The 14,363-nt window shown below is 47.3% G+C and overlaps 2 protein-coding genes and 1 pseudogene across 4 annotated transcripts in view; all 3 read left to right on the forward strand.

Moving 5' to 3' along the window:
• PRRT1 (proline rich transmembrane protein 1) overlaps window positions 1-2,262 on the forward strand; it is a 3,948-nt gene extending 1,686 nt beyond the window's left edge. Inside the window, exons 2-4 of the mRNA XM_039883116.1 lie at window positions 47-262; window positions 860-1,045; window positions 1,193-2,262. Coding sequence (XP_039739050.1) covers window positions 47-262; window positions 860-1,045; window positions 1,193-1,369 — 579 coding nt within the window. The 3' untranslated portion in view covers window positions 1,370-2,262. The remainder of the gene's footprint in view (window positions 1-46; window positions 263-859; window positions 1,046-1,192) is intronic.
• A 3,519-nt stretch (window positions 2,263-5,781) lies between these two features.
• On the forward strand, window positions 5,782-5,900 carry LOC120618958 (uncharacterized; annotated as a pseudogene).
• Window positions 5,901-12,416: 6,516 nt separating this feature from the next.
• FKBPL (FKBP prolyl isomerase like) lies at window positions 12,417-13,997 on the forward strand. Of its 3 annotated transcripts, none has more exons than XM_039882951.1 (2): window positions 12,417-12,565; window positions 12,876-13,997. In XM_039882951.1, the coding sequence occupies exon 2, from the start codon at window positions 12,936-12,938 to the stop codon at window positions 13,971-13,973; it is 1,038 nt and encodes a 345-aa protein (XP_039738885.1). In that variant the 5' UTR covers window positions 12,417-12,565; window positions 12,876-12,935; the 3' UTR covers window positions 13,974-13,997. The 3 variants fall into 3 exon arrangements, with proteins under 3 accessions (XP_039738885.1, XP_039738886.1, XP_039738887.1); XM_039882952.1 differs by having other exon boundaries at window positions 12,481-12,591; XM_039882953.1 differs by lacking the exon at window positions 12,417-12,565 and adding an exon at window positions 12,601-12,805 and having other exon boundaries at window positions 12,929-13,997.
• Window positions 13,998-14,363: the final 366 nt, after the last annotated feature.

The raw sequence follows: 14,363 nt of genomic DNA on the forward strand, positions 1-14,363 counted from the left end.
CGGCTGCGCTACCTTGCCCCGCATGCCACCCGACCCTTACCTGCAGGAGACTCGCTTCGAAGGCCCACTGCCACCGCCTCCGCCCGCCGCCGCTGCCCCGCCTCCACCGGCTACCTCTCATACTGCCCAGGCCCCGGGCTTCGTGGTGCCCACGCATACTGGGGCAGTAGGCACGCTGCCCCTGGGGGGCTACGTGGCACCTGGCTACCCCTTACAGCTGCAGCCTTGCACTGCCTACGTGCCAGTCTACCCCGTGGGCACGGTAAGTACGAGACAACAGGAACCTGGGAGGAGGGGGAGGGCCCAGTGGAGCAGGTCCTGGAACCGGGGAGACACTGAGGACTGGTGGGATAGAGAAAGGAGGCCAGGGGACCAGGTGGTGTTGGCAGGTGGGTAAGGCCTAGAGAGAGGAGGGACTGGGGGAAGGCTTGGGAATGGGGGCAGTGGTGTCTGGCAGTCAGCTAGAGTCAGTGATCATAGCCTGAGAGGGGGAACAGAGCGGACGAGAGAGAAGAAACCTGGGACTGGGTGAGCAAGAGAGGCCAGGTAGGTATCTGGAGAGTAAAAAACAAGGTCCGAAGTGAGGCCAGGGCAGCACTGATGGGGCCATACCTTGGGGAAGGGAGTGTGGAGACCTCCAAAAAATATATATAGGGTTATTGACAGCAATGAAGGGAGGAGAGGGATCTAGGTGGAATTTACGGGTGTTCTGGAAGGGTAGTGGATGATCAGGTTCTTTGAGAAGCAATGCACAAGTACTGTGCTTTAAAAACTGCTCTCCCAAATGCGGGACATTGTGGGGCTCCGAGAGGGCTAGAGTGACGTCTTCTCCTCTTCTCCTCCGACCTTTCTTCCACAGCCCTATGCAGGCGGTACCCCGGGGGGAACCGGAGTAACCCCCACGCTCCCCCCGCCGCCCCAGGGCCCGGGTCTGGCCCTGCTGGAGCCCAGGCGTCCGCCGCACGACTACATGCCCATCGCGGTGCTGACCACTATCTGCTGCTTCTGGCCTACGGGCATCATCGCCATCTTCAAGGCAGTGCAGGTGTGTGTGTGAGGGGGAGGTGTTTAGGAAGGAGACTGGCTCGGTTTTTCTTATTCCCTGAGAGTGCTGGACGTTCTGAGGAGTATCTTAGAGGGAGGCTGAGGCGTGCAGCTCTCTGATCTGCTTTCCTCCATCCCTTCCCGGCAGGTGCGCACCGCCTTGGCTCGCGGAGACATGGTGTCAGCGGAGATCGCTTCGCGCGAGGCCCGGAACTTCTCCTTCATCTCCCTGGCCGTGGGCATCGCAGCCATGGTGTTGTGTACCATCCTCACGGTAGTTATTATCATTGCCGCGCAGCACCACGACAACTACTGGGATCCGTAAGGACGCCCCCGGCCCGGCCCCACCCTGCTCCCCTCGACCTCCCAAGTGCGTTCTTCAGTAACGCCGCGGATCCAACGGGCGCCCTGCACACTCGTTCTTGGGGCTACCGGACTTCGATACATCCTAAACTTGGCCTCCGCGGAACCTCTCGCCTTGTGGGCACGCTCCGAATCCAGTTCCTCAGGAACCCCGCCAAAGCTCACACTCCCAAGGACGCCGCTTTCCTGGATCCCAGGCAAATTCCAGGCCCCCAATAACTCCAGACCCCCACTCCCTCTAAATGCATTGCCTCCAGGGGAAATTCCTTGGTTCTCTGCTTGGCAACCTGGAGATCGAGCGCCCAAAGCCCGCCTCTTCTATAGGTTCAGCCCCGGCTCTGACAAAACCCCTCCTTCAGGTCGGCAGGCTCCGCCTTCTTCATCTCCTTGAGGGGTGACTCAGTCCGGTGATTGGGTTTCTGGCGCCAGGCCCAGACCAACAGACCCCTCCCCTTCTCCCCGCGCAAGGACAGAGCACCCGGGGGGCCAAGCTCCCACGCTCACTCGCGTTTCTTGTTGGTACAATTTTGCATCTCCTACACCCAGGCCTCCGCCGATTTTCTTGCTAATCCCAGAACCTCTATTTTTGTTTTATTTTGGAATGAGATTTGGGAGGTTCCCAGTTTAGAACGCTTCACCCTGGGATGAAGATTACATCCCTGTTCTCTGTAAATACTTCCATCTCTCCCAACCCCTGGGCAGCCGGGCAGAAGGGAACGCAGGGTACCGACCTCCCAATGTTGGGAGGAAGCTGGCCTGCTCCCCGCTTCCCTAGGCAGTCCCCACTTTGTTCTGATATGTGCGCGTGTGTGAATTTCTGAAAGACAATATTAAAGAATCTAAGTGGATTTATTACCGCAGCTTCAAAGACCGCAGCTTTGCAGAGATGCTGCACTTTTGGTTCCCCCTTACACCTTCCCTCACTCATTTCCCTTGGGGTGGGAGGAGGGGAAAGGGAAGAAAAATGACAGACAAAAGTGGGAGGAGACAGATTTCCAGGAAACCCGAGAGACACCCAAAAATGGTGGGGGAGGGGGGGCTCCCTTGGATCCTACGAAGGAAGACTTTGGGGTCCATTCTCAGTGGGAAATTATTTTCCCAGCACATCTCTTCCACTTCCTACCACACTGGGCTTAGAGATTTCGAATGGGAGGGAGACCTAGGGATCTATCTCCAGAACTTCAGGAAGTCAGGAGGAAAGAAGGGGGCAGGCCATTCTGAAGAAGTTGGCCAGAGATAGGGTGGCAGGGGCAGGGAAAAGATGCCAATTGCCAACAGCTATTCCTACCTGGGGGCTGGAGGGTGGCAGTGAATTAGAGCCCTGAGTGGTGTGTTGTACTAGTATAGGGAAGGCAAAAGGAGCAGAGAGCTGTGGGAGCCTGTCTCAGTCTCTTCCAGCTGCTATTAAAAAAGTACCACTGGCAAGGTGGCTTAAACAACAGAAATTTATTTCTCACAGTTCTGGAGGCTGGAAGTCTGGGATCAGGGTGCTAGCACCATCAGGTGGAGGCCCTCTTCTGGGTTGCAGACTTTTTATTGTATCCTCACATGGCAGAAGGGGCTAGGGAGCTCTGTGTGGTCTCTTTCATAAGAGCACAAATCCCATTTATGAGGGCTCTACCCTCATGACCTAAGCACCTGCCAAAGGCGCCTCCTCCTAATACCGTCACTGCACGTTAGGATGTCAACATAAGAATTTGGGGGGAACACAAACATTCAGACCACCGCAGAGCTCCATTGAGGAAGTCTATAGTCTCTTCAAATTCAGCTGGAGCTAGTTGCCCTCTCCTATCCTGAGATCAGACAGGAGGCCTCTTGTGCAGGGAGGGGCACAAGCTGTAGACTTGGTATCTTCCGTTGTACACCTATAAGACAGGGTCCTATCTTGAATTCATGCATTCATATAACATGCGGATACCATGCAGGATGCTAGTGAGACATCTGCCAAGACAGCAGATGTGAACATTGACCTTATGGAGTTAATAATCTAGAAGGAAAGCCATGCACCATGATAGCAGACATGGGAAGAGGATGGGATGGGGTCTGGAAATCATGGGTTCTCCTTTGGACATTTCAGGTTGAATGTGCCTTCCTCACCAAACTTCTTGAAAAAAGAATTCACATTTGCAACCTCTTCTTCCTCACCACCTACTCATTTTTCCCCTAAGTAGAGAGTATTGTTGTCACTGATGTGTCTGTGTCTGTACCCACTTTTCCTTAATCCTTTGAACTATGCTTCCATTCTCTACTCTACTGAAACTGCTCTCTCAAATAGTGCCCAATGATCAGAAGTTACCAGAAGCCAAAATCGATGGCATTTTCACAGTACTCTGCCTTCTGAACCTTCTCACATTTGTCCCTAGATCCTGGATTCCTTATTCCCCCAGGTTTCAGGGACATGTCATCTCTCACCTTCTACCTCCACACACACCTCTAATCATGTGCCCCCTCCCTTTTTCTCCTCCCTTCTCCTATATGCATATTTCTGGATTTTTTCCTTCTTTGAGATTTTCCCTTGAAAATCTCATCCACTCCAAACTCAGACATCATTTCTAATGCTTCTCTACTGTAGACTGGATGCTTGTGTTCCCCAGAAATTCATATGTTGAAACCTGATCCCTAGTGTGATGAGGGGGGCCTTTGGGAGGTGCTTAGGTCGTGAGGGTGGACTATCATGAATGGGATTAGTGGCCTTTATAAAGCAACCCCAGAGAGCTCCCTTGCCCCTTCCTCAATGTGAGGACATAGCTAGCAGACAGCAGTCCATGAAGCAGAAGTGTCTCTGACCAGACAACGAATCTGCTGGTGCCTTGATCTTGGACTTCCCAGCCTCCAGAACTGTGAGAAATAAATTTCTATTTTTTATAAGCCACCCAATTTATGGCATTTTGTTACAGCAGACCGAGTTGACTAAGACATTACCCAACTTATGCATTTATATGCAGACATTCTTCCAGGGCCTGTGACACGGTGTGTGGACAGACCGTGCTGCTGGTTCTCTATACTCAGCATGTTCCAAACCAAACTGATGAAGTGCCACTGAAAACCTGCTTCCTTGTTTCTATTAATGACACCATTTTCCCAGCACCCTTATCTGAAAACTTGATGCTTCAGTCAATTCTACCATCACAATATTTTCTGAATCTGTAACATTTCCCCAGCCCTTGTCATTTTTCAATGACCTCATCTAGGATTATTGCAACAGCTCCCCTAACAGAAGAAGGTCTCCCTACTTCCTACCTCTCCCTACTCCAAGTCTCCCTCAACTCTGCTGTCAGGCTATTCTCCCTAAACACATAAATCCTCTCCTGACACTGCTCAAAGGGCCTTCAAGATTCTCTATTGCTTACTCAATTGTTCGCAAAATTTTAATCTGGCTTTCAATCCCTTTCAATATTTAAAATCATTCAGCTTTCTCTCTTTAACCTAATCTTCAACCAAACTGAATTATTCATCATTTCCATCTCCAGGCCTTTGCCCAGCTCTTCTCAAATCTTAGACCTCTTTAACTGCCGCCTATTATAAACCAAATCATTTGCTGCTTCTCATGTGTTTCAGACCACCTCTAAGCCCTTGCTCAGGATGTTCTTCCCCACTTCACATCTGCTTCTCCACTTGTTCAAAATTTACCTATCCTTTAAGGCCCAGATGAATTCACCCCCTCACTCCAGCAAGAATGAATCTCTCTCTGCTATAGGTTGGACTAGAGCAGTGGGTTTCTAAACAGAGCGTCAGGTGTTCCTTGGAGCAGTGATTCTCAGCCCTGGGGAGCATTTAAAAATCCCAAAGCCCTGTTTGCATCTAGGCCAATTAAATCAGAATCTCTGGGGATGATACTCAGGCATCAATATTTTTTAAGACATCCTCAGATGATTCCTCTGAGCACCCAAGGCTGGGAATCACAGGTTTAGAGGCACTTCAGAGACCACCAAAAAGGAGGGTAGAGGCCAAAAGGTGTGGCTTCAACCAGAGTACCTACAATGTATCGGGTCTAAAATCTACCAATAATTCATGTTATCTGCATTTTTCCCCCATCTCTCCCCACCTGAGATTTTGATGTGCTTACCTTACCTTGTGAAGAAAGGAGACAAATCTGGATTATCTCTGGTTTTCAGATTCTTATGAGATAAAACCTCTTTGAATTCAATTAAATTGAAAGGAATTTGGTGGAGGAGGAAGTGATTGAAAATAACTTCTTCCAGATCTCTTCACCTCACTCAGACTCCTCCCTCAGGAAGCATATTCCAATTTGAGCTTCCTTTCGCCTTACCTCAACTCCTCCTCAGAACGTGGTGCCCTTGGCTCTTCGACCCCTATCAGCAAAGATTCTGTCATCCAAGAGAGGTGCTCTGGCCCCCTCTAAAATCTACTTGGGTCTAGGGCCATGCCACCCTGAACAAGCCCGATCCCATATGATCTCAGAAGCTAAGCAGGGTCGGGCCTGGTTAGTACATGGATGGGAGACCACCTAGTAAGATCAGGTGCTGTAGGCGTAAAAAATAAAAAAAATAAGGGATTGTAAGCTGACAAGGTCCTTACAATCTGTGAGGTCACCAAGAGTTGCCTCGCCTAAAAAAATAAAAAATAAAATAAAATAAAAATAAAATCTATTTGGGAGCTCTGATTCCCCATGATTCATTTTGGGTCACCACTCCCCTTCATTCATGAAAATTTAGTACCTACAATGTTTTTCTCTCTACCCAACCACTCCCAGTGTCAAATCTTTGACTTGGTTGGCACCAATAACTGCCACCCCTTCAAAATCTTCAGTCTTTTCATATCACCCCTTCCTCTGCCCAGAATCCCCATCCCAAAAGCTCTTCAACCCCACCCAGACTTCCCATTCACTGACTCTCATGCTTCTTTGGTGTTTCATCCCCTCAGTTTTTCACTTTCCTCATTACCCAGTGTAGATCCCCAGATTCTCAATGCTGTAATCACCTCTCAGCCCTTGCCCTGTATTCTTAGCTCCTCTTCTTCCAACATATTTTATCCCTGGTTAGGTCCAACTCTGCCTGCTCCACACTTGCACCCAACAGCTGAATATATCTGGGGAAAAACACAATCATACTGACTGGTCTCACTTCTTGTGGGCTCTCAGCAGTCAGTTCACATTCCCCATTTCTGAGACCACAATTTCACAAGATGACAAGCTTTGTTCTTATTTCAGTAAGAAAATAGAAACTTTCAGAAGAGAACTTCCTCATGATCCCATCTCCAAATCTGCCACTCTGCATCTCTACCATATTCACTGCCTTCCCCTTGTAACTGCAGAGGTCTAACCTGTTCCCAGCCCAATCCCATCTGTCCACTGAGATTCTATCCATCTCAACTGCTCAGAAATGGGACTCTCGAAAGTATCCCCTTTCTCTCCTTCATAATCAGTTTTCCCATTTTTACTGAATCATTCACATAAACATACTCTACTAACATAGCTCATCTTTGAGAAGAGAAAGAAATCTCATTTACTACTCACCTATGTAGTAAAAGCACAATATTCAGAAGAGCGGTTACCCTTTGGTGGGAGGGGAATTCTGATAGAGAGGGATACACAGGGAGCTTCAACAATAACTGGAAGATTTTATTTCTTAATCTTCATGATGTTCATTTCATTACTTTGTAATATACATGAGCCAAGGTTGAGAGACCCTGGACTAGACCCATTTGCAACATTTCACACAGTTGATCTCTCCTTCCTCCTTGAAATTCTTTATTCACTTCAAATACTTTCTGAATTCAACTAAAGAAAGTCTTCCCTAGTCCCTTATTCGCTGCTCCTTCCATCTTCATCAGTAGCTCTTCTAGACTCCTAAGTATTAGAGGGCCCTGGGACACTCTGTCCTTGGCTCTCTCCTCTATCCTAACCAAACTCCCATGACTAGCCCCTGAACTAGATTTTCTGCTTCCATTTTTGACTCATATAGTCTTTCCACCATGCAGAAACCAGAGTGATCTTTTAAATTATCAATTCTCCATCACACTTAGAATGAAATCCAAACCCTTGCTTTGGCCTGTGAAGCCTACTTAGTCTTGTTCCTACCTACCTCTCTGACTTCATCCCCTCCCACTCTTCCCCATCCTTCCTCTGCCTAACCCACCTGGCCCCCTTGCTATTCTAGTTGCTATGAATTTAGCATAAAAATCTAATTCCTTCCTACCTTAGGGCCTTTGTGCTCCTGTTTTTCTCTCTCTCTGGACACTCTTCCTTCAGATATGTGTGTCTGCTCCCTTACATTATTTATGTCTGCACAAAAACTGCCTCCACAAGGAGGCTTTCATCCTCACTTGATTAAAAACAGCACCACACACACCAGGGGGGCATTTTGTAGCCTGCTTCGTTGTGTTCATAGCACTTGTTACTGCCTGATATTATATTTTCTTTCTTTCCCTCCCCACTGCCCCGATTTTCTTTTCTGATGTACTTATTTATCTAATACCTCCTGGTTGTGCAGAACTGACATTATATTTTACTGACTGATTATTATTGCCTATTATCTTCACTTGAATATAAGCTACAAGAGATCTAGGGCTTTTTTCCACTGCCTTATTTCCAGAACCTAGAACAATGCCTGGCACAGAGGAGGCCCTCAATAAGAACCTGTTGAATAAGTAGCTCATGGAGTTGTGTGAGGAGAAAATGAGGTGACATACATGAGGCATTTAGCACAATGCCCACTACTGTGGTCATCACTAGTCAGGGCTTGGAAAGAGCAGTTCTCATCTGCATTTTGGTGGTTGCTGGATGGGGTTGGGAGGGTTGGGGATATGGGTGAAGGTGGGGGATGGGATTAAGAGATACGAATTGGTAATTACAAAATAGTCATGGGGATGAAGAGTATAGCATGGGGAATATAGTCAGTAATATTGTAATAACTATGTATGGTGTCAGAAAGTTATAGAACTTTCTAAATTATATAAGTGTCTATTCACTGTGTTGTACACCTGAAACTAATATAATACTGTATGTCAACTGTAATTGAAAATAAAAAATATATTTAAAAAAAAGAGCAGCTCTCATCATTAACATTCACTGTTAAAGGCTGCGTTTCACTGCCTCGTCCTGCCTGAAAACCTTGCCTGTAAGGGAAGCACAAGGAAAATGCTTTAGAAGCGTATAGGAGAAACAATTTTGACATAAATCCCAACAGAACTAAAAGCCACAGAAACACCAAAGCTAAACAGAGGAGAAATTTATTTAGCCTTTGGAAAGCTAGAATTTTTGTCTCCCATCCTGATGCTAAATGGTAGAGAGCAAGTGCAGCATGTGGTTCCATGTGGTGAGTATGGAATGCAGGGGGATGTGAGGGTGTCAAAACTTCCAGCCAGCTGAATGCCTGGTGACAAGGCAGCATGAATGGGCATTGGAATGCTCCGGAAAGCTGAGCTTGACAAGCCAGAGATGAATAATCTGGTTGAAAAGTGGCATTCCTTTCTTTATAGTTCCTGCCTTGTTGGCTTCTTCCACCTGTAGTAAGTCCCTTCAATCACAGCAAGGCTCAACCCTCTGAACTCCTTTTCAAATCACCCCCAGCTGGACATAACTTCCATGTCACTTATCACTTTTGCCTTTGTATCTGAAGCTTGGTTAACTATGACTCTTTACCCTTATTTGACTACTGATGGGGATCTTTGTATTAATCTCCATGTTTCATTGAAAAATTCTAAGTATTCAGTAAGGATTATTGAATGACTAAGAAAAGAACCTTACCTCACCCATTTAAAGGGCAAATATCCTATACTCTGTGTGTGTGTAGACAACATGAAACAACCACCAGCTCGCATGAAAATTCAGTACCCACTATTACTTCACACCAGCTTTTGAACCTCTCCCTGGTTCTGCCATCAGATTAGATCTTTAATTACGCAAAACGATGCCCTTAGAGATAGGCTAAAGAGAGTAGCAGAATATGGCCAGATCCTCTGAGCCACCTTGGAAGGAAGGGACTCAGAAAGAAAGAAGGAAAGAAGTGACTACTGGTGGGTTGTAAAATAATTATTTACAGGTAAATCCTCAGAAACTTGTCAGATATGGGTGTTTCCCTCAGACCAATCATCAGCAAGGTATTAAGAGCCCCCTATGATGACTTGGAAGAGGGAAAAATTGTTCCAGAATGGGGTTCATCTTCCATAATCGCAGCTAGCAGAATCATTGACCCCCCTCCCTCAAGTCCTTCTATTCTCCCAGATGCCTTTGACTTCCTTAACCCAGAATCTCCCATAATCTCATTCCCTTTCCAGAGGTTCCTGTGTGCTCCGCCCTCAGTCCCTCTCACCTGAAGCTGGGGAAATGTCTTAGGCACAAGTTAAGTCATGTCCCAGTTGCATCCATATATTTTGATGTTAGTGAGGTTAGTCCCTGAGACACTAAAGGAAAAGAGGGAGCAGAGGACACTTGTAGTGCGAGGGTGGAATTGAATCCAGTAACTTGGGGAAGAAGGTTCCTTTTCATCTCTTCCTCTCAAAGCTGCTCTTCCATTTCATTCTCATATTTTTAGGAAAAAGAGAGGAGAGAGAGACTCCTTGCTCACCCCCCAATTTGATCCTCTGTCTCAACAAGTAAGCAATTTTTCATGTGTCATCTTCATCTTGTGTCTTCCTCAGATCCCATGTTCTTTAGCCAGGCCTGGGGATATCATCCTCCTGGCTTGTTTCTTTCCTTTTTCCTGATTCCTTGGTGACTATTCCCAGAGAGCTGAGCCCCAGCATCATGAGACTCAAGGGGCAGGGAACTGGGAGAGAGCAAGCAGTGTGAGTCAGTCAATATTCATGCAGTGACACTTTGAGGGAGAGCCTATGCTTTTTCCCACACCTTGGCCCCTTCCTAGTCCTGTGTTTCTCAAGCTGAGACCTGGGGAATCTACAGATTCATGGATGTCTCCTCTAGGGACTTCTGAGTCCTCTTATAAAACTTAAATTTTGTCTGATAGCATTGTATGGTGTCAGATGGTTGCTGGACTTAGCATGGTGATCACTTCTTTAGGAATATAAATGTGGAATAAATATGGTGTACAGCTGAGACTAATATAATATTGTATGTTAGCTATATTTTAATAATAAATCTTTTTTAAAACTTAAATTTCATGTTATAATTTTGATGGGTCATCCTTTAAAAAATAAAAATATTCAAATATTCATTCTGGATGATTTGGATTACTTTTTTTTTTTAGAAATTTTAGTGCCTATGTTTGTGTTTGTTTTTCTAGTCACAATGGTGATGAGGGATCACCTAAAGAGACAAAGCTGACCAGTTAATTCAGTGTTTCTCAATACAGGGTTCTATAGGTGTGTTCTCAGAGGTTCAGTTCTAACTCATTCTTTAGATGTCAACAAAAATGTCTCATCCTCAGGGAATAGTCCCTCATTCCCCATTCATTCTCATAGCATCTCACACTTCTACATAGCGCTCACTGTAATTGTTTATTCTCCTTGGCCAGACTTTAAGTTCCATGAGAGCAGGTACTGTGTCTGTCTCATTTACTTATGTATCCCTAGTTCCTAGCGTGCTGCCTAGAACATAGCAGGTGTTCAATAAATATTTGTTGAATGAATGAGATGAAACACAGAAGAAACAGCGACAAGTTCCCCACACTGTGAAGTATGTTGGAAACAAAACACACACACACACACACACACAAAAATACTATAAAAGAACATTTCAAAGCAATACACTTGTACCAGAGTACACTTTCTTTTAATTAAATGAAGCTGATCTTAGAAGGGTCATTGGAGTGGCCCTCTCAGTTAAGACACACATAATACAAATTAGCAATCTTTGTCCAGGAATTAGGTTGTAATCAAACCTTTTGTGACATCTTTCCCAAAAATCTCTGAAATAGAAAGTGGAAGAGGGAGGGAGAAAAAAATGAATTAATTTTCAATAGGAACCCAGAGATTCCAAGAATCAGAGTATTTAGCCAGAAGGGGAAGGGGTGGTAGTATACTCAGGTTACTCTGGCACAGAACCCAAAAGAAAACTTAGAGAAAAGAAGTCTAGGTTAGTGAGTCTCAACACAAAACAGAGAGTGGACTGTTCTGACACACATCTGTAGATAATGAGCCTACCTTTCCTCCTGGTTGTCCTGGCATGGTCCTTGTAGTCTGGGGCACAATGGTAGGGCATTAAAGAGCAAACTAAACGAGCTAAAGTGAGGTATGGAGAGTGGGATTCTCCTTTCCTGAAGAGCTGTGGTGGCCCAGACTGTACAGGGTGATGGACAAGCAAGGCTGCATCACAAAGGAACCTACATCTTCTATTAGAAGGACCAGTTTTTCACTGATACACTCAATGGAGCAGGTTATACCAGTTATAAATGCAAAATATAGGGCACGCTGAAGGAGCACAGAGCAAGGGATGAAGAGAATGGGATGTTATTCCAGAATCATGCTATTCAAAGTGTGGTCCATGGGCCAGCATTGTTATCATCCAAGGGCTTGTTAGAAATGCAGAATCCCAGGCCCCACCCCAGACTTCCTAAATCAGAACCTGTAATTTCACAAGTTCCCCAAGTGATTTATATGCAGGTCAAAATTGTAAAGGCATGGTCTAAGATTTCTTGAGGAAGAAGAGCCTGGAAGGCAATGATGAATATAAAGGAAAAGGTAAGGAGAAACCTCAGGTGGACCCAAAGGAAATAGGGCCTGTTGAGGAAAAAGAGGCCTGAGGGTTTATCTTGGAGCACCCAGGATTTACTGGGAGAAGGAACAGACGGTTGGCTTTGGGTGGGAGCCCCCGACACAGGGAAAAAGTGAAGAGCACAGGGCCTGAGGTCCCTAGATTAAAGGACTGACTGGTCTGCTGCCGCTATCATTCACCGCCAGCTCCACCATTCTCTACTCTATCTGCATGCGCTCCAACCTCTCTTTCCAGAATTTCTCCAGACTCTCAATAATCTGGGCAGCTGGATCTCGCCTAGTTCGGTTGGATCCTGCCTAGTTCGGTTGCTAATGCCTGGAGTTTCTCGCGTGCAAGGGGAAATCACGTCACGTCCAGAAGGCGGGGTCACCAGACTTCTCCCTCCTCGCGATTGGCTGCCAGGCATCTGACAATATTGGCCATCTCGCGGGCTCTGGGCTTAGCTGTCAGTGTCTCTCCCCGCCGCGGCCCCTGGGCCCCGGGCCCTCCTATCCGCCTGCGGGAAGACTCTGAGGACAGTACTTAGTAAGCACTTAGCTTCGGAAGGAGAGGTGATCCGAATGGTCCGACTTTCGCCACCAGGCTAGGCGCTTCGGCCTCCCAGGGACTTTTTGACTCGATCGGTGTCCGTAGTTGGGGCGGCTACCCTAACCGCAGGGAATTGTGGAATTTATAGTTCTGGGTTCTGGGTGGAACCGAGGGCTGGAGCGTGACAGAAATTTTTGGAGGGAAAGAAAAATGAGGACTTTGAGAACCGGGTCCCAGGTACCAGAAAGACGGGAAAGGAGTCTAAATAAGAATCCTACCGTTAGCATTATTTCGATTTTTTTTTCAGGTGCTGACCTGAGTCTGGTCCATCCCTTTACTACCAAAACTGTTTACCCACAGTAGCCAAATGGAGATGGCACCAATCAATCCAGTGGGAGAGAAAGACACCTCTCTACCGCAACAACAATGGGATTGGAACCCCCAGAAGAACCTTGATTCAGCTCCTCGGCTTAGGCAGCATCCCCAGGAGCCTCCTACTGAAGTCCTTGAGCTGAGAGTGAGCCCAGATCCAGCCAGCCAAAGTCTAGAGAATCTTCAGGGGACTGAAAAACTGTCTGCTGGACTTGAGGAAGACTCTGATAAGTCCCACAGATCAGCCAGTGAAATGCCAGAGCCCCTCCAAGCATCTGATCTCTGGTACTGTCCGGATGGGAGCTTTGTCAAGAAGATCATAATCCGTGGCTATGGCTTGGACAAACCCAAGCTGGGCTCCCGCTGCCGAATACTGGCTTTTGGGTCAGGGCTGCCAGAGGGGTGGACGGAGCTAACTATGGGGTTAGGCCCATGGAGGGAGGAAACTTGGGGGGAGCTCATAGAGAAATGTTTGGAGTCCATGTGTCAAGGTGAGGAGGCAGAGCTTCAGATCCCCGGGCACTCTGGCCCTCCTGTCAGGCTCACACTGGCCTCCTTCACTCAGGGCAAAGACTCCTGGGAGCTGGAGGCCAGTGAGAAGGAGGCCCTGGCCAGGCAAGAACGTACAAGGGGCACAGAATTATTTCGAGCTGGGAACCCCGAAGGGGCTGCTCGATGCTATGGACGGGCTCTTCGGCTGCTGCTGACTTTACCCCCACCTGGCTCTCCAGAACGAACTATCCTTCATGCCAACCTGGCCGCATGTCAGTTGCTGCTAGGGCAGCCCCATTTGGCAGCCCAGAATTGTGACCGGGTGTTGGAGCAGGAGCCTGGGCATTTAAAGGCCTTGTACCGAAGGGGGGTTGCCCAGGCTGCCCTTGGGAACCTGGAAAAAGCAACTGCTGACCTCAAGAAGGTTCTGGCGGTAGACCCAAAAAACCGGGCAGCCCAGGAGGAGCTGGGAAAGGTGATCTTTCAGGGTAAGAAACAGGATGCAGGGCTGGCCCAGGGTCTGCGCAAGATGTTTGGCTGATTAAAAGTTAAACCTTAAAAGAGACAGGAACTGGTCTGTGCTTGTGAGATTTGGGGGGGGGGAGGAGCAGAGGGGAAGGAGGTGCAGAGGGAGGGTTTCAGCCCATATTCCATTCCTAGCTTTTGCCTTCCTTCCTAGAAGAGGTAACATTGGTCTCAGTGCGCCTCTTTCCCTTTTTTACCATTAAAAAACCATATGGTCATGTGTGCTACTTTATTTTTTTACAAAGGGGGGCGGTACTTATCCATTTCCGAAGATGAATAGAAGCTGTCTAAAATTTAGGACTGGCTGGGGGAGACACTGGACCTTCAAATCCTGGGAACTACATCTTCCAGGATCTTTCTCGCTGGGTCTCGTTTCGCGCATGCGCAAGATCTGCGGCCGGTTACT

This window comes from Pteropus medius, unplaced genomic scaffold (genome assembly GCF_902729225.1).
Source record: "Pteropus medius unplaced genomic scaffold, Ma_sr-lr_union100, whole genome shotgun sequence".
NCBI lineage: Eukaryota > Metazoa > Chordata > Mammalia > Chiroptera > Pteropodidae > Pteropus > Pteropus medius.